Source organism: Oenanthe melanoleuca, chromosome 8 (genome assembly GCF_029582105.1).
Source record: "Oenanthe melanoleuca isolate GR-GAL-2019-014 chromosome 8, OMel1.0, whole genome shotgun sequence".
NCBI lineage: Eukaryota > Metazoa > Chordata > Aves > Passeriformes > Muscicapidae > Oenanthe > Oenanthe melanoleuca.
The window spans coordinates 9,002,158-9,021,119 of NC_079342.1; the positions used below are offsets into that span (position 1 = coordinate 9,002,158).

At 35.6% G+C, this 18,962-nt stretch overlaps 1 protein-coding gene and 1 long non-coding RNA gene across 2 annotated transcripts in view; one reads left to right on the forward strand and one right to left on the reverse strand.

The window, feature by feature from the left end:
* Positions 1-349: 349 nt before the first annotated feature.
* On the forward strand, positions 350-4,358 carry LOC130256284 (uncharacterized). The gene is made up of 3 exons (XR_008841089.1): positions 350-410; positions 2,247-2,442; positions 3,956-4,358. It is a non-coding gene; the product is annotated as an uncharacterized LOC130256284 (long non-coding RNA).
* The window catches only part of LOC130256276 (hornerin-like), a 48,420-nt gene continuing 30,915 nt past the window's right edge, over positions 1,458-18,962 (reverse strand). Inside the window, exons 41-69 of the mRNA XM_056497768.1 lie at positions 18,907-18,945; positions 17,924-17,965; positions 17,784-17,822; positions 17,612-17,656; positions 17,105-17,146; positions 16,444-16,482; positions 15,407-15,445; positions 14,659-14,697; positions 14,369-14,407; positions 14,063-14,101; positions 13,777-13,815; positions 13,041-13,070; positions 11,581-11,622; positions 11,033-11,071; positions 10,244-10,282; positions 9,950-9,988; positions 9,547-9,585; positions 9,136-9,174; positions 8,524-8,562; positions 7,668-7,703; positions 6,954-6,983; positions 6,007-6,042; positions 5,500-5,535; positions 4,407-4,445; positions 3,945-3,983; positions 2,895-2,933; positions 2,302-2,340; positions 2,011-2,040; positions 1,458-1,647 (exon numbers count right to left, since the gene is read on the reverse strand). Of these exons, the coding sequence (XP_056353743.1) occupies positions 1,549-1,647; positions 2,011-2,040; positions 2,302-2,340; positions 2,895-2,933; positions 3,945-3,983; positions 4,407-4,445; positions 5,500-5,535; positions 6,007-6,042; positions 6,954-6,983; positions 7,668-7,703; positions 8,524-8,562; positions 9,136-9,174; positions 9,547-9,585; positions 9,950-9,988; positions 10,244-10,282; positions 11,033-11,071; positions 11,581-11,622; positions 13,041-13,070; positions 13,777-13,815; positions 14,063-14,101; positions 14,369-14,407; positions 14,659-14,697; positions 15,407-15,445; positions 16,444-16,482; positions 17,105-17,146; positions 17,612-17,656; positions 17,784-17,822; positions 17,924-17,965; positions 18,907-18,945 (1,170 nt within the window). The 3' untranslated portion in view covers positions 1,458-1,548. The remainder of the gene's footprint in view (positions 1,648-2,010; positions 2,041-2,301; positions 2,341-2,894; positions 2,934-3,944; positions 3,984-4,406; positions 4,446-5,499; positions 5,536-6,006; positions 6,043-6,953; positions 6,984-7,667; positions 7,704-8,523; positions 8,563-9,135; positions 9,175-9,546; positions 9,586-9,949; positions 9,989-10,243; positions 10,283-11,032; positions 11,072-11,580; positions 11,623-13,040; positions 13,071-13,776; positions 13,816-14,062; positions 14,102-14,368; positions 14,408-14,658; positions 14,698-15,406; positions 15,446-16,443; positions 16,483-17,104; positions 17,147-17,611; positions 17,657-17,783; positions 17,823-17,923; positions 17,966-18,906; positions 18,946-18,962) is intronic.

The following is an 18,962-nucleotide window of genomic DNA, read 5'->3' on the forward strand; positions in this document are numbered from 1 at the left end:
AGCGGCCGGGCGGGCTCGGGGCCGGGCCCGGGCCGGGCCTGCAGGAGCCGCCGCCTGAGGGGCAGCGGCGCGGGGCGCGGGCGGCTCCCGGAGCTCTCCCGGGGGCCTCCCCGAGGGCTCCCGGAGCCTGCAGTCCGGGCGGCACGGGCCGTGTTCCGCCCAGACCGTGAACGGGGAGCTTGGGAAAGTTTTGTATGAAACCCATCACAAATTTATTAGAGAATAGCAGGGCTGGTTCGAATTAAGGTACGGCCCTCTCAAACAAAACATTACTGTGTTGACCGAAGGAACAAATTGTCCACTAAAATTTGAAGATCGTATATAGGCATAATTTGTGCTTCAATTGCAGGTTGATTTACTGATGGTGCTGTACATCCAAACCGGGTGAAATCCTGGCCCCGCGGAACTTGGTAGGAGAATTTGAATGGAAACCTCTCCCACCAATTATAATTGTAAACCGTGATAGAAAAGCGCGCTACTAATAATGGAAATTGTAATAGCAGGCACATGTTCAATACGTTCATTAGAATTGGCTCTAGGTGAATGTGCTTTGTTAACACCAAACAGAAAGTGGCTCTGAGAGCTCCAGAGTTTGCTGCAAGGCATGGAACTGCTCCTGAACTCAAAAATGGGCTGTGCTATTTCAGCGAGCACACTGATGTACCTGCTTGTAGATGTACATATCACTCATGAAATTAGCCTTTCAGATATATGAGGTATCACAGGTTAGACTACATATTTGGAAAAAATGAGCCAAGATGGTATTGGTTTTATGAATTTAATTAATTTTTTATTCCTTCCAAGCAAAAAGGCTTTCTTTTTCGGCAAGACTTTAGCAGCCTAATCTGGGGTACATTTGACTCATGTTTCTCTGCAGAGCTCTAGGTATTTGTAGTTAGTTTGAATGGAGTTCATAATATCTTTACTCTGAGCTGTTTCATTTTTCTAATTAATAAACTTTAATTAACACAAAAAATTTTAAGTCCTTTGGAGGTTTTTGGAGTTTTTTTGTTTTTCAATCTCCATATTGATTTTGCATTTGATTACAAAAGACTAAAACCAATACTCTGATACTACTTCAGCATCTTTTCTTCTGTCCCATGGAGAATTGCTTATCAGAAGTTTATATTCACCTTATCTTATGCGATGATTACCATGCACAGTGTTCAGTTTGCATATACAACAATTTATTTCACCTTGTCCACTTTGGTTAATAACCAAATATTTCCTAAGTATTAATTTGTCACACCAATTGTTTCAGGTAGGTGTTCATTATGTTCCCTATTGGAAATAAAAATAAATCATATAGGTAGGGTACAATGTGCTCTCTTAAAATGATGCCTAAAACACTGACACAACTAATGATATCTACTAATGACTAAAACCCGAGATAAACTAATGAGGGGCATGACATACCAGCTAGACATGCAACATAACAGCCAAGTAGCATCTGCCAATTTGACTTAATGGTATTTTTTTCTTACATTACATAATCTAATAATACGGAATACAATCTGTGTTTAGGATGTCAAGTAACATTTCAGAAGTTCATATAGACCATTTTGATACAGCAGCAGAGAGAGCAAAGGCACTCAAAACACTGAAAAACATCAGGAGTTGGGGAGTGGAGTGTTTCCCAGCAGAGCTCTATTAAAAAAAAAAAAGAGAGAGAAATTTAATAAACCCATTCCTAAATTGTTCTCTTTATTGCTATTATAAAAGCATAGAAATTTTCAGAGAAATATTTTTCTGTTAGCCCTGTCTATTATTTAGACACTTCTGATGTCAAAAGATCATGTGCCACATTTATATCAACACATTTTTCAGTGATAGGGTCAAAAGTGTAAAGCACCTGTGATCCCACTTCATTTTTGTTAAGACTATTTCATTTATTATGTTGCACATGTGTTCTCAAACATTTATTCAGATGTAGGAAATTTGACAGATTTCAGTTTTCTGTGACATTATAGGAAGAAACCAGTAGAAACTACAAAGAGGGAAAGTTCTTACCACTTGACTGCCGCCTGAATAAGGTGATTGCTGAAAACAAACAGACAAACAAATTAATTTCTTGAGGTGTTCCCAGCCAATGATTTTGAACACAGTTTTCTCCTGTGATCAACAAAATTTTAATAGCTTAACCCACAGCATGGTTTTAAGTTGTTCAAGAGGAAGGTTGAACTAATATTAATATAGAATTTTCTCTTCAGATAAATAATTCCAAAATTTCTCTACCCACCACCCAGGTTCTTTGTTTACTAAGAGAAGAAGATTAAAGTGCTGTAATGAAAGGATTCTTACCGGTTTCCCAGAGTAAGTGCTTCCTGAGCCAGAGCCACCCTATGAAATAATTATGAACCATTTAATTTTGTCATACAAGGCTGCAGTGAACAGCACCCAAAGAGCACACAGCAATCTTGAAAATGCCCTGGATATTAGTGGGTATGATAGTGATTTTGATTTTACCATTTTCACTGCACTTTTCCCCCTATTTTAATTGAACGGTCTCAAATAAGCACAGCTATGTCCTTTTTATTGCATGAAGAGTTTCAGAGGAATGGGTCAAAGCAACGTGTCTTGTCTGAAGTACAGGGTTGGAAATTGAAACAATTACCCTGATATTTAATAGCATCATTCTCATTAGAATGACCCAGGCATGTTCCTAAGAGTAAGTAACAGATTATATCAAAACTTTGTTATGGGAGGAATAAATACTGCCTCATTCTAAGGTTCAAGTTTGAACAAAATATTCCAATTCTTATTGGCAATTTTTCTCATACATTTACCATTGTAACATAATGTAAAATTTCACCCTCAGTATTGTTACGTATCTTAAAACCCAACATCCCCATTTCTAATTTGGTTGCGGAATACTAAAAGAAGAATATCCTTACTGGCTTTCCTTGATGACTGCCTCCTGAGGAAGAGGAACCCTGAAAAAAGATACCTGGTTTTGACTCTAAGACTATTTGTGCTTAATTATTCTTGCTATCTGGAATTAAACATCATGGAAGAATGAACACTGTTTTGTATCCAGTCATCCAAAAATCCCAGGCAAAACCTTATCTGAAATTCAAATATTTAACATCTTTCTGAGTGTTCTTTCAAAGGTTGTATTGGACAATTTAATACAAAATACCTACTTAAAGAAAACTCTAATAAGGGAGCTAGTTGAAAATAAAAGTGGGTACAGAAAAATTATATGTTCTGAAAGCATCTTACTCAGTTTTCTGGTGAAATGGCTCTGCTTATTTGAATGGCATTGCCAACAGGAAATGATACAAGCATTAAGTCTTTAAGAAATGACATCAAAAATGTTTAGAAAATGTCTCACCTTTAGGATTAATGTATTAGAAAATGTAACATTTATGGCCATTTTTTAATAACAGGTACATGTTTTCTGTAAGAGATAAGCTAAAACATTTGTATCAACTACCATTGAATGGCAAGAGCGAGGTCCAAATTACATAGTAAAAAGTGTAGTCTGAAATGGTAGAAGTTAAAAATATGCATTGTTAAATGGCAACTATTATTTCCTTTGAAAAGAAAAAGTGTTTTATTTGAAGCAAGACAGAAATAGTTAGGACAAATACATACAAAATCAATGAAAAACTGAGCTCTGAGCACAAAGTGTATGATTATTATGAATTTAAACAGAAATAGCTGTTCAGAAGTTTCTTACACACACACACAGACACAAATCTAATGGCCTCATTCTGTGATTATTAGAAGTTCAGCTGCATAGTAAAGCGCTGTCTTAAAACTGTGTTAAAGTAAATACTGCTTTTGCATTTGTTGAGAGTATCCCAGATAAGTAAACTCTGTGACACTCTTTGCATATTAATTATCACAAAACTGTCTAGTCCATAACTAACTAGATATAGTTTTTCTTCTAATAGGCGTATAAGAAAAGAGAAAGGTTAATTTGAATGTTTTTTACTTACTGGTTTACCAGGTTGTCTGCCTCCAGAAGGATATGAGCCCTGTAAGAAGTCAATCAAAGTTGTATTAATTGAATGAAAAATCTTCTATCACTGTCTTGAGATAATTTCTGCAGTACTTGGGACAAGCTTATTTGGGTGTTCTTACAACAAAAAAAGATAAATGGGCTGCCTTGAATTTATACTCTGTTCTACACACCACACCAATGGCAATTTGAATCAAGAGAGCAGTGTTATGAAATACAGCCTGGCAACTTTAGTATGTTCAAAGGAATATTTTACATAGAGCAGTAACTCATTGTAACCAAATATTTTATTCACCTTACTGAAAAGACTTCTACCTGTATTACCTCCACTGTTTAAATTTAATAAAATGGCCAAATTAATCTGTCAGCATCAAGTAACTGGCCTGTCTAGAAAGTTAGGAAAGAGTTAGAAGTGATGAGATGGAAAGAGAATACTCACCTGCCCACCATATTGGTTGCTTCCTGAGGGATAAGATCCCTATTTAAGAAAAAAACCATAGAAAATTAACATCAGTTACTTTTAGTTTTTCTGTGCAGAATCAAACATCACAGGACTTTTGACAGGAGATCTCAGTCATAGTCTGGAAAGTATATTAATATAAAAAGATTCAGTGAAAGACTTCTGACTTAATGCCTCAAAGTTCTTCAGCAGCTGAAAGAAGTAAATGGAGCAGTCACAAAACACCTGCTGAGATTGTTCTGTTGCATAAATAAATGGGTCCAAAGTGTCTTACATATGTCTCTATTTATGAGAAAAAAAATCGAATTTATTTGTGATTTTCTACTATGTCAGACACGTTCAGAAAACATCATGTGTATTATTGTAAAAATGTTAATATTACCAAATGGATAGTTTGGGGGAAAAAAAAATTATTTGCCGCTGTTAAGAATCCTCTCCATTCTACATGAGATTATCTTTTTAATGGAATGATACTGAACTCCAATGCTTGCCAGTGGAGTAAAAAGAAATTAATTTTTTTAGTATGGTAGAGTGAGATTGCAAACACAGTAATACTAATGAAAAATGATCTCTATCTTATGAGTTAGTCATCCATTTAATCTGTCAGCTATTTGCACTAGTATCATTTCTGAATCAGTGGTAAACGGTCTGCATAAGGTACATGCTTAACAGGAAGAGTCTTGAGTTGAAGCTGAAGAGGGAAGTAGGGTTACTGTGTGCAAAACACCAGAATTTATATTTTTAAAGCAGTATCTATTGGTTTAACCAATACCAAATTTTCCAAGTATTTAATGTAAATATAAAAAGGGTTCACTAAAATAATCATTTGAGACAAGAGGCATTCTGAGGTAAAACAACTAGAATTATGACCTATGGAATTTCTTTACATAAAAATTTGTTCATACTATTCCATTTTGAGGAGACTCCAGCTACTGACCGTCTCTGTTTTCAAATACTTATTAGGAGTAAAATGATCCCAAAAAACTGTCAATTTATGTATTGCATGATATTTTTCATTTAATAAATTGCAAGTAGAAAGAAGATCTTGAAAACAAAGAAAAAATTTACTTGCCTGTCCACCATACTGATTGCTTCCAGGATATGAACCCTGTAAAAATAATGTAAAATTTTTATAAATTATTTTTTTAATAGCATCAAAAAACTTTAAATGGCAAAAAAAATATCCTGGATCTAATATAAACAATACCCATGACGCTGATTAACTGGAAGAATTTTACACAGTTACTAATGCAGTGGCAAATGACTAATCATCCAAATATCCTATTGGTAGTTTATGCAGATGCAGTGAGATTAACCTTGTGAATGATTCTTCAGTAGCTTTTTAAGGTCAGAAAGCTTCTATAACTACAAAGTAAAATCTTGACTGTTGTATGTAGAAGGTATAACTAAAATGTCAAGAGTGATTGAATAAAAGCCCCATGCACTCTCTGGAATGATTATACCTATCTCTGTGACTAAACTGAACTAAATATTTAATGGCTTCTGGCAAATTTGACAACTGAGCCATGTTTATTCCTGAGGAACTAATCTGTGTAAATGTTAGAGACAAACTGCCTACCTGTCCACCATGGTAGTTGGTTCCTGCGAAAGAGCCCTGCATTCAACAGAAACAGCAATGTTTACTCTGTATTAGCTTCAGTGTCACAGAGAAGAAAACCAAGGGACCATACTGACCTATTGCAATGATCAAGTCATTTACACTGCTTACTAGGATTCCGATTCATCTTGATTTATATGTGAAGTAATATGTGCATGTATATATATAATGTGTATATAAGTGAGTATTATTATTATATAATTTCTATTTATATAAATTCTCATTTATATGTTGTTTTCAACACTTTTGATTCTCAGAATTGGCATATATGCCATGGATTATATACTTGGGCATGTTGTTTTCTTGATTACATAGACCAATAAAGAGAAGTAGTGATCCAAGCAATTTTGACTGTACTGAAAAAAACAGGTAACTGAACCCTCCTTCAGAAGTAAATTAAATTGATCTCAGCAATTAGTTGTTGGTGGGGATTTTGTATGTTTGGGGTTTTTGGGGTTTTTTTCAGGAATTTACAAGGAAATATGAAATATACTAATTAGGCAGAGGAATGGAAATAGCTTTAACTTATCCAAATGTGTTTCTCTGGTCCATTCTGAAAACGTTTGGAGCCAAGATTTTATTCTATGATCATAATGTCAATAACTATCATAAGAACAAAGTCAAACACCTAACAGGTACACTATGAGATATCTGGAAAACAAATTCTTAGAAAAGTCCCTGGCCTCTTACAAACTGAGTAGCTAGTTTTGAATGCAATACTATGGTTGCAAGTCACTTAGTACTTCTACCTTTAGCAGGTTCGAAATTGCTTATCTTAGCATAACGTGGAAAAAGCTTTCATCATACATAGAATTTCACAGAGAATTGTTTCAAGAAATGTAGTTCCCTGGGAATTTTCCAGTATGTGTACATACTATGAAAAATATATAAAGACAAGAAATACTTACTGAACCTCCACCGGGGCACACACACCCACCCTGTACAAAACACAACCAAACTTACTGTCCTGAGTCTGTCATTGGAATAGGCCTCTGAATTAGTAAATCAAACTCACATTCTGCTACTCTAAGAAAATGGGCTATAAAACACTTCTCATCAACTTACCAAGCTCCATTTAAAAAGGTAGTTTTTTTATCTCTACCCTGTCCTTTTAGGCTACTGATCAATTTTTAAATAGAATCTTCTAACTTCTAATTTAAAATTTACAGTAAAAACTTACTCAGAAAAGGATAAGTAAAAACTTATACATAGTAATAGAGATCTTAATTTTTTTGCCCCTTGAGCATCAAGCCTTTCAGAATTCAAGAAGCATTTGGACAATGCTCTCAGGGATATGGTGTCATTCTTGGGTGTCCTGCGCAGGAGCAGGAGTTGGATTTGATGATCCTGATGGATCCTTCCAACTCAGCGTACTCTATGATCCTATGGATCCATGCAGTGCTCTTTAGATGACTTCCAGTGGAGGCCTATGAGGTAACTTCTGCTCTGATAAAACTTTGTAAGAAGTGGCCAGGGGTTCACTATTCAGTGTCTTACTTTCCACATTCAATCTGGATGAAATGTGTGAAGGGAAACAGTTCTTGTGAAGAAAGTTACACAGAGCAATTCATGAGTATATGGACAGTACCAGAACTGAACAGTACAGAGAAAGAAAAACATACCTGTCCACCAGACTGTCTGACTCCTGAAGAAAAGCCCTGGAAGAAATGAGTATAAGCACTTCTGTGTTACTGAGTAACATTCTCACTTGTTCTCTGTGGTTCTCAGTCTTTTGAATTGCTTCCATTTAAACATAACAAAAAAATTGGCTTTTTAAACAATGATATGTTGAAGAAAATTTCCGTGCAGTGTCACAGCCCCTGGTATCATTTGCTCTTAACATAATCTTATATAGCAGACAGATTCATACTTAGAAATTCTCCTTCAGTCTGGCTTAAAGCTACTCTATCTTAAAACGTTCCTTTTTTGCAAAAAACACCATCTGTTTTCCTGATGAACCATGTACCCAAACTGCAAATACCATGAAAGTAGAAGTTTTACCTGTCCACTATACTGGCTGCTTCCTGAAGAAGCTATACCCTAAAGAAATGAAAAAGCATTTATATTTGTTGCACATTCTTTAACTTATGACCTGTCACAGAAAAACACACTTTTATTTGTCTTAAATCTCTTTGGATTTAAGTGCCACATGGACATGAACATTTACTTTATAATCATACTGAAATCCACTGAAAGCCTTTGCAGTAGCTGCAGCTTAAACAGAACAACAACATTTGAATCCAAGTCAGCTTCAGGCAGGTGTGAGTAGTGCTGCTGCCCTGGACTGTGTATTTACAGCAGCCTTCTGTGCATTGCTTATGTGAGTGGACTGACACAGCAGAGAGTCAGATATTCTAAACACTGTTTTGCCGTAAGACATCCCTTTAAAAATATTCTGATTTTCAGAAAAAAAAAAAAAAAAAAAAAAAAGGATAAATAATGGAAAAAACAACCCATAAACAGAAAAACAATTCTCACCTGTCCTCCATAATGGCTGCCACCTGGGAAATATGGACCCTGTAGAAAAGGTGCCAATTATTTCTCAAATCAAAAAACTTCTTTAAGAGCTTTTTAAAGAAACACTATTTTTTCCTCTGTTGCACAAAAAAAATCACAGGAAAATAAACACTCAACCTATTGCTTTATGTCACTTTATATTAGAGGCTATATCTCCAGGCAGCACTAGGAATTCTATCAGTCATCTTTCATTTCACAGGGGTATGAGGAGTCTTACTAACTCATCACCTTCCCCCTCTTCCTATTTTAAACCATACTGCTTTTCAGATATTAACTCTGATACTGCATTTTGCTGAAAGAAATGAGGTAGAGCAGGGATGACTCTGCTTCCAGCCATTTCTTATTGCTAGAACTAAGAAACCTTGACATCAACAGAACAGGTTGGATAGTAGAACAAGGCTAGAACTGCATTTAATACAACAGAAGCAGCAGATCTCCATAGCTTTTGTATTGCTTCAGATCATATATCTTTATATACCTATCTGCTACCAGATAAACAGAATTTTCACAAAATATCTTTTCAGTCAGTATAAAAGTACAAAGTTTTGATGTAGAACAGGAAGAGATTCTCACCTGTCCTCCATACTGGCTGCCTGCTGAAGAAGGTGAACCCTGAACAAAAAAGAATTAAATGATCTCTATATCCATGTCACAGTACTCCTTAAACCATGCTCCATATGAAGGAGAATCCAGTTTCCTTCACTCCAGAACAGTGAGTGGACTGAACTGAACCAGACTATACCAAAATGGGTGAGGCTCATCTGCATTTACCATGATGCATCAGAAATTCACAGAAGAGTTAAAACTCTTCTGTGGCTTGGTATCACAGACATTTATAATCATGATATACTCAACAACAAATTAGATAAAAAATGGACAGAAACCCCCAAACCAAACCCCAATCTCCTTAAAATGTTCTTTTACCCATAGAACTACCAAATCTCTTTGGTAAAGTCCTAAACACTACATGGGAAGCATATTCACCTGTCCACCATATTGGCTGCCTCCTGAAGAAGGTGAACCCTGAAAATAAAGAAAAAATGGAAACTGAAACATTTTTACACCTTTTTCATAGACTCATAGAATCCTTTCATGAGGCTTTAAAAATTCTAGTTACCTTCATAAAGTACTGATTTATTTCAGAGAGACATAGTATCTAGTTCTGCAAATTTTGGGAGTCAATTGAGTCAACCACGTATTTCACATTCTATTTTTTCTTAGTCTTAGATAATGATCTTCATCTGAACTTGTTTTGTTTAATTACATTAGCATCAGAACACTACAGAGTAAGATTTACTGAAAAGATTTTAAATTAAATTAAAGCTAAGATAGAGTCAGTCAGGTGGACAGTAAATAAGCTACAAAAATGGGGACTATTAATGCTTACTTGTCCACCATACTGGCTGCCTCCATAAGAAGATGACTCCTGGAAAAAAATTGATAATTAGTTATTTCTGAATATCTAATTAATTGAAAGAAGTGGCATAGACATCTATATTTTGTTATTTGAGTGTTTGTAATTATCCCAGGCTAAACTCTGTTTTTTGTCTTCCTTGAATTCACAATATTACTACAGAGTATACACCCCAGCCAATTTTCTTAATATATTAAATTGATATCCTTAATATGAGTAAAATATTTATGAAAAATATAATATAAAATATGAAAAGTATGAGCTTACATGTCCTCCATACTGGCTAGCTCCAGAGGAATATGAATCCTGTAAAGAATACGAGATGAGTGAAATACCTGCAGTAGGATTTCATTTAATCAAAACATAACTCTGCAATGACAACAGGAGCAAGAGAGCAAGGTAAGAGTGAAGACAGGTGAGCAGGACTTTCTGAATGCTTCAATAATAGAATTTAAGTTGAGCAAGGTAATTTGGGAAAATACCTGAGATCCTTAGCAAAGGTGGGAGGCGAAGACATAGTGCATTGTTTGTGTGACATGTTGGGAAGGTTAAAGTGCCATTCTTTCCTGTTCTTCCTCTGCTCACTTCTGGAGAATGACTTTTTTTTTTTTTTGTTTGGAAAGCTGAATGCTGGCCCAGAGCTAGCAGTAAAATATTGGCTACCTAACTGGACTCTGAAAACAAAACTAAGAAAATTTACTGAAACCTCATACAACAAGAGGTCTCTTTAAAAGAGGGAAGATTTGATTTTTTTTTCTTCATAATGGAATTAGGTCAAATAGGAATAAAAACCAATCCATTCTGATTAATTCTTTCCCCATATGTATTTTTGTTGTGAACGTAATTTTGCAAGTTACACAAAGCAAGGGCATTATTTGCTAACAAATCCATTGTTAGAATTTTTAGGATGTATCTAACTCAATGATGAATTTCATTTGCTGGGGTTTTGCTCTTTTTACCCAGCTCCCATATAAAAACTGAATTTAACTGAGCGAATGAATTAACAGTCATTTTCAGCAGTGGCAAACTGCTTCTCCTTTTGGAATGAATGCTTACCTGGCTGTTGTACTGGCTGCCTCCAGAAGAAGATGAGTCCTGGGGAAAAATGCAAACACCAAAACCACCAATTATTTTGTGCTAAAAGAAGTCTTTTGAAGCAAAACTTCTTTAAAGATAGTAGTACATAAATACTAATACTAAACTTTGTTGCAGTAAATGATCTAAGAGGAATAAAATCACATAAATCCATGTCCTTGGGGGATATTTTTACATAATTCCAAGGAAGGCAATGGAATTGACTCAAAATGTAAATATTTATGCTGTTATCTACCTCTGTTTGTGACAACATTTTTATTGTAAGACTTCTCTTTGAATGAAAACTATTTTAAATGGAAAGAGAAACTGGGAGTGCTGCATGAATGTCCTGTGTGCAATTTTTAGTTACAATAAAAAGAATGTCCTATGTGTATTTTTAACTGTAGCCAAAGTAGGTTATTTACACAAATGTATGACTTCTACCAGGCACTGACTCTTTTTATCCTCTCTACCCATTATATTGATAAAGCAAACAGAGGACACACTTAAAAACTGTGAACGTTGCTTACATTTGTAGAGGAATCACTTCTGACTAAAGTAGAGGATCCACCCTATAAAGGAAAAAAAAAAGAAAGGAAAAATTAGCCTTTGTTTTTGGTCATAAACTATAAATGAAAAAAAACCATATAATGTCTGTTCCATGACATTTCAAAGGAGGAAAATCACAGCCTGAAATTAGTTACACTTACATTTCACTTGCTTTTATCAATTTGCCAAGAGAAAAAATAGCCCTTATTTGGCCCAGAAGACCATAAATCATGAAGTATCATATTGTATTTACCTATAATTCATTGCCTAGGAAATAAGAATATTTCCAAAGTGCAGGAATTTTTTACGTGCTACATGTTGATTGACCACACATAATTTGCTTTGGAAAAGCAAATCGGATTACCCGATTTCATAGTCCTTAAATAATTTCATATGGATTTAAAAGCACAAGTGAGAAGTTGCTAAGTTTTTGGTTTTGTTTATGTTTTAAATTTTTTAAACATAGATTTTTGATACAAATTTTTATGATTGGCAATTTTGTAGACTGGAAATTATTTTCGCTTTCTTTCATGATAGATCTTTTGTCAATTAACTCTGCTATTTAATGCAATCTTTTTGGGTTTTTTGAGAAGAGATACACATCTCTGTAAATACTGTATGACAATTGACATCACAGCTCAGAAATGCAACTCACTGTCAACTTTGGAGCTTCCTGGCTTTTATCAGAAATTATGTGGCCAGCAAGCAGCACAAGGGAAGTTATTGTCCCCCTACACTGACAGGGCACTGATGAGGCTGCCACCTTGAACCCTTGCCCCTCATGAGAGAATTGAGGTGTGGGATTGTGTCCAAAAATGCCAAAGGGGCTGGTGAAGGGGCTGGTGAAGGGGCTGGAGCACAAGCTTTGTGAGGAGCAGCTGAAGGTGCTGGGGTTGTTTGGATAAAACAAGGCTCAGGGGGGACCTTACTGCTCTCCTCAACTCTCTAAAAGGAGGTTGTGGCCAGGTAGGGGTTGGTCCCTTCCTTCAACTAACAAGCAATAGAGCAAGAGGAAATGGCCTCCAGCTGCTCTAGGTGAGGCATAGATTGCATTTTAGGAAACAATTTTTTCACTGAAAGAATTCTCAAGCACTGGAGAGGTTGCTGGGGAAGGGGCTGAGTCACCAGCCCCAGAGGTATTTAAAATACATGTACATCTGGCACTTAGAGACATGGTTTAGTGGTGACCTTGGCAGTGCTGAGTTAAGGGTTGGACCTGAGGCATTCTCCAACCTAAATGATTCAATGATTCTGTAACACTGAATCGTGGCATAATGAGAAATAACTCCTGCCATATCAGAACCATCTAAGTCACCAAAGAAACAATGAATGGAAAATTAAGAGTATATTCAAATAAGTAAATTGGAAATAAATAGGATCTTGGATATTATTGCATAATAGTTTAGTAAAAGAAAATCTATAATGAACAAATAGCACTTACAGAACTTGCCCCAGAACAATCACATCCACCCTGTAAAGAATGCAGAACGTATTTAAGATATCAAGAGCACAGGACTGAAATGGATTCTTATTACAACTCAAATTACTTCTACCATACCAGGCATGCAAACCATAAAGCTACATTTTAACTGCCCAATTCTAGAACTGAGTCTATTTCATCCTATGCAACTATTTCTGCACTTATTGAACTGATGGGGCAATAAAATGCTAATTTTTTATCTTCAAATTTTCTTACCTACAATTTTTATCTTAAAAATAATACTCAGCACAAGAATGAGTACAAAATTCTGAGTAGTACCACAGAAAGCAATTTTTTTTCTAAACAGGGCAGAGCACCTGGAGTACATGCAGTACTGTTTCATGCTACAGATGATACAGAAAACAGGTTATTTCTACTCTGATAAAAATAACTGAAAGGTGGCCAGGAGTTCACCATTCAGTGTCTCACTTTCCACTTTCAATATGCACAAAATTTGTTTAGCACCAAAGAAGGTACAGAAGCTGAGATACAAGTGCCAAACAGTTACTTCTGGATACTCTGGCTTGCCAAATCACAGGGACTCTGGATGTCCAAATCACATGGCAAAAAAAAACCAATGCATTGCTGAGGCTTTGGGCAAAAAGGACAGTGGTGAAGGAAAACAGATCTTGTGAAGGAAAGGTAAGAGAAATAGAGTGCCTGACACTAGCCACACTGAAGAGAAAGAAATTCATACCTGTCCACCAGACTGGCTGCCTCCTGAGGAAGGTGAACCCTGTAAACATTACATTCTTGTTTAAAATTTTTTCTGTGACACATGCATTTAAATACATAGTATTGTCCTTTACTCTTTTAACTATGTTTGAAAAGATCTATTTGGTTGAGAATGATATTTTATCTACAGAAAGATTAATGAGGATAAAATAAATAACAGAGTAGTCTGGAAAATTAGGTATTATCAATCTGGGAATATTTTCTTGAAAAACCCCTCACAAGAACAATGAAGAAGAAAAATTTCCCACCTGCCCACCATACTGGCTGCTTCCAGATGAGTATGAGTCCTGAAAAAAAATAAATTACTTTATATTTAAAATACTTAAATTAACATTAAATATTTATTAATTTCATTTTTCCTGGTGTTAAAACATCAGTTAATACATGAATTGCATTATGACTACACTGCTTGCATTTGATATTTTACATAGAGATATGTAAGGAAGAATGAATCAATCTTTTTCATTCACAGATTAAAAATTGCTATAAGACCAGGCCTCAAACTTTTGTATGACTGATACTTTGGGTCAAAACTACAAAGATTTAATATTTACCTGTCCACTGGAGTAACTACCACTTTGAGAAGATGATCCCTGCAAAAAGAAGATCAAATTTATTTTGGTTTGAAATGGCTTCTGGAGAACAAGACTGTTGTATACACAGAATTTTTCTTTTTTTTTTTTTCAGACAGTTTGCAATTTGATTTCACAAGGCATGATGCCAGATGTCATATGAAATTCTAGGAAATAAATGGTTTGGTGTCATTTATTCATTGGGATAATTTTTTAATAGTACAGCCATTTTGGAAGGGGAAGTGCAAATAATAAATAAAATAGATGCTTACATGTCCACCTGACTGGCTGCCTCCTGGGGAATAAAAATCCTGGAAAAATGTATTGAAATTACATGAAAAAACCAAACCCCAAAAATTGGAAAGATTAGAGTGGAAGGAAAACACTCCTCTTTGCTTCTCCACATTCCTTAATTTTCTGTCATGGATTGTTCAAGAAAAACAAAAAAAATGGTCTGCTTTCTTTCTATATAAAACAGCACATGCCCCTTAATGTTTACTGATTATTACTCTTTTGTGGTAGATATTGTCTAGGATACAACAGTTGAAAGAGTTGTATCTCCAACAAAATAATTTCTAAGTCTGTGTCATTAGAAAACAAAGAAAAAAAAAGAAACACAATATGTGCCATGTAAAAATGATAGGAAAATGGAAGCCTTCATAAGTAGGTCATACAGCAAACAAAGCAAAGGGTTGCTCTTAGAATAAGTGCTGGATAAATCTTGGTATTGAAGCTCTTTGCAGTCAATCAATTATTAAAAAAGCTCAAGGACCCGAACAAGTAAATTGTGCTATCACATTTGTGATGTGAGTTTGAGATTCAAGAGCACACCTCAGCATCAGCTAGCATTTCTAGCAGTACTTAAACTCTTTAACCATATCCTCATTCCCACTGTGCTTGAGGGCTTTCTGTCCCACACTGGAACTGCCTCAGGGTTTCCACAGGAGATGTAATTAAGGTGCTGCAGTTGCCAAGCTCTGGGGCTGGCACCTGGCAATACGGAAGGGAAGGATTGCTTACCCGTTCACTCTGGCGGCTACCAGATGGTGAGGAGGACTCCTAAAAAAATACCAGAATCTAGTTATTGCCATGGCAAGTATTACTATTTCTTTCTAAGAAGCATGGGAAGCAAAGGAAGGTACTGCTTGTGGGAAGGTTGAAGATTTAGGCTGTAGGATAAGCAGTCTACACATTATTTCTCTGCTCATTTCTGGAGAAGGGCATTTCTTTATTTTGAAAGCTGAATCCTGATGTAGTGAAATAAAGGAATGAGGTCACATCTCAATCTATTTTATTTCTTCCAGAATGTTTCAAGGGAAAACATCAGCATTTGCAAAGCTGTCTTCATTCTTTAAAGACCAAGCTGTGGTACACATCTGTTGTTACACCTTAGTTTCTTTCTTTCTGAAGGCTTTTGGGGCTCTCTGTAGTATCATAGTTTAGCTTTCTTGAATACCCATAAGAAAATTTGGTACAGAAACTGCATTGAAGCTATCAACACAGTATACAAGTGTACAGCTGAATTTATAATTATTTGCAGAGAGCAACTTCCTACTAACCAGGACCCTGGAAAACACTTGAAAATTGTAGTTTTATAAATGGCTTCATCAGAGTTAATAGAATATATACTTTAGTCAGGAGAAAAGGCATCTTCTTAAGAAAAGCAGGCAGTTTTCACCATACTACATCAAAACAGACCGTTCCTATGCAATATATAGATGAAGGAAATTGAATTTTATATGTGTGGCATTGGAAAAACAAATGAAATGTAGTGCAAATTAGGGATGGAAAGAGAGAAGTAGTCATGTACAAAGACTGAGTTTTGATGGAAATTGTGAAATAAAAAGAGCTTTCTTTGTAATTGCTACTTCTAACAACAAATTAAAAAATGTTTGTAAGAAGTTGGAACTGTTTTAACTGCAATTTTAATTTGTGAAGTTCTTATAATGCATAGCACAATCTCATGACATCAGATAAGGTAAAGGTCCATGTAAGCATCTAGATACTTCAAAAGGTAGTGAATTTTGATATTGATATTATTGAGAAGAAATGCTTACACTATCTTCAGTTTCACTGACTCCCATGGAAGCTGAATCCTGTAAAATAATGGAAAAAGCATTTATTTTCATGTAAAAAAGGACTCTCACATGTTCTTGATTATGGGGAATATAAAACAGAAGAATGAAACTAAGCGCTTAGAATCTCCTATTTTACTTAAACTAGGGAATGTGCAAGAAAAGAAAAAAATATGTAACTTTACCTGTTGCTTAAGCAGAAGAGGCTGGGAAAAAGCCCTCCTTGCAAACACGCATTTTTATAGGGGAAAACTTTTCAATGAACTTAATTTGCAAAGTTATCATTTCTTATATTAAAAAATCCCATTATTTAAACTTTAAATAGCTTCTGCTTAAGTAAGGTGCGTAAAGTAAATGCACAAAATCTTTTCCTTTTGAATGAGCTAATGCATGAACAATAAAGTATTTAAAGCATTGAGTAGTCACAGGGCTCAGTTAAAAATAGCATACATAGTGCCTCATGTTCTCTACATTATGGAAACATTTTGAGTTGTTACAAATGCAAAAAGAAACAAAAGTTGAAATGGCATTTTTGTGGTCATGGTCACTTAAAAATAACTGAAACATAGAACCTAATATATAATAACATTAGAACCAACACTGCAAGCTTAAGCTTTTGATGTAGGAGAAAAATAACATTTACCTGGCCAAAAGTGTCAGAACCACTATATGCAGAAGATCCACCCTGTTCAGAAAACATAAATAATTTTCACACTGAAAACAGACTTATTTTTTTAGATGCTTACTGTAGGATCTTCTTCTGGTACATTTAAAAATATGATTATTTACTTAGTTATCAGAACTGCTAAACAACTCAGAGTTATATCCCCGTAAAATACTAATGCAGCATATTTTTAAACTCAAATTCTAATTCCACTTTTGAAGAGCCCTTAATCTTACAGGTAATTCAAAGCTAACATTGTTGAGAAGAATAAGCCTTAAAAGCTGGAGGCACCTTTACTTTTACTCCCCTATAAAGTTTCAGGCTACTTAGTTAAAAGTATATACAAATTTACTCATTCCTCAAATAAAAGATCACTGTAATCAGAGTACAGTGAGAGCCAAAAAATAGATATAGCTGTACATATACTCCACCCAGGGTGCTGGCCCTCAGCCACATTTAGACTAAGAGGAAAAAAAGATGATTTACCTGACCATAGGATTCACTGCTGCCATCATAAGAAGAAGACCCTCCCTGCACAGAAAATAAAAAAAGCCATTTAATTTGACTTTGCCAAGAAAGTCTTTTCCATTTTGAAGAACAGAATAGGAGTGAAGATAAAATAATTCTGTTATCTATACAAACATGAAAAAACACCTACCTGTCCATAAGATCCACCAGGATAGTAGGAAGGCCCTCCCTGCAGAGAAAACATTGAAATTTACTGCTTTGTACTTGAATACTCTCTCAAAGAATACTTTTGGGCTGCTCCTGTGCAGGCACAGTGACCAGAATATTTACCTGGTTACCAGAGTAAGAGCTGTGGGAAGAACCTGGGCCACCCTGAAAGAAAAACACAGACCAGCTATTTTCTTGCAGATGAGAGTTGGAATATCTGCACATCTGGTTCTCACTTTGCCCTTTCTCCCAGTTTGGAGCTAATTTTTGTGTGCCTAAGTAAAACTCAAGACCATTGTTGCTAAAGTGGAAGAAATCTTCTGACAGCAGTTTTCTTATCTTCTGTCTCTTTTCTTAGCCTGCTGAAAATTGAATTCCGCAAAGAAACTGCAGAGACCATTCTGTACTGTTCTCTCTCGAGCTTCATACCACCAGGTTACATCAAGGTTAATTAAAATTTTCTGCTCTGAGGGATAAGAGTCAGGTCTGTAGTTTTAGTATGTCACAGCACCCACAATACTGGGAGTAAAGGAGCCAGGATGGGAGTCTGCATTATCCTGTTGAGGGAGGAAGAACTACTACCTGTCCATAGGATCCTCCAGGATAGAAGAAAGGCCCTCCCTGTGCAGAAGACAGAATGGGTTACTGGTTTATATCTGGCTGCTCCTTCAGGGAAGTTTTTAGATGGAGATTCTGAACAGGGCATTTTATCTGAATGTTTACCTGGTTACCAGAATATGTGCTGTATGAAGAACCTGGGGCTCCCTGAAATGAAAACACAGACTAGCTATTTTCTTGCAAACCTGATAGCGTAAATACTAATGTATCTGAATCTCACTCTAGGCCAGTACTGTTAAAAAAGAAGGTTCTTCTTATCACTAATTTTTTAGTTGAATGAAAGATCATTTCATGGAAGTTATAAGCAAAATTTAGGCTTTTTCTTTGACAGATTTAATATTGTAAAGTACAGAAAGATTATACAAATATTAGGTGTTATGATAGCCTAAACTCTTGGGTGTTATATTCCACTGCTGCCACTACAGGGGGAATATAGGAATTAAGGTTAAAAAAGTGTGTTATCTATACAAACGTGAAAAAACACCTACCTGTCCATAAGATCCACCAGGATAGTAGGAAGGCCCTCCCTGCAGAGAAAACATTG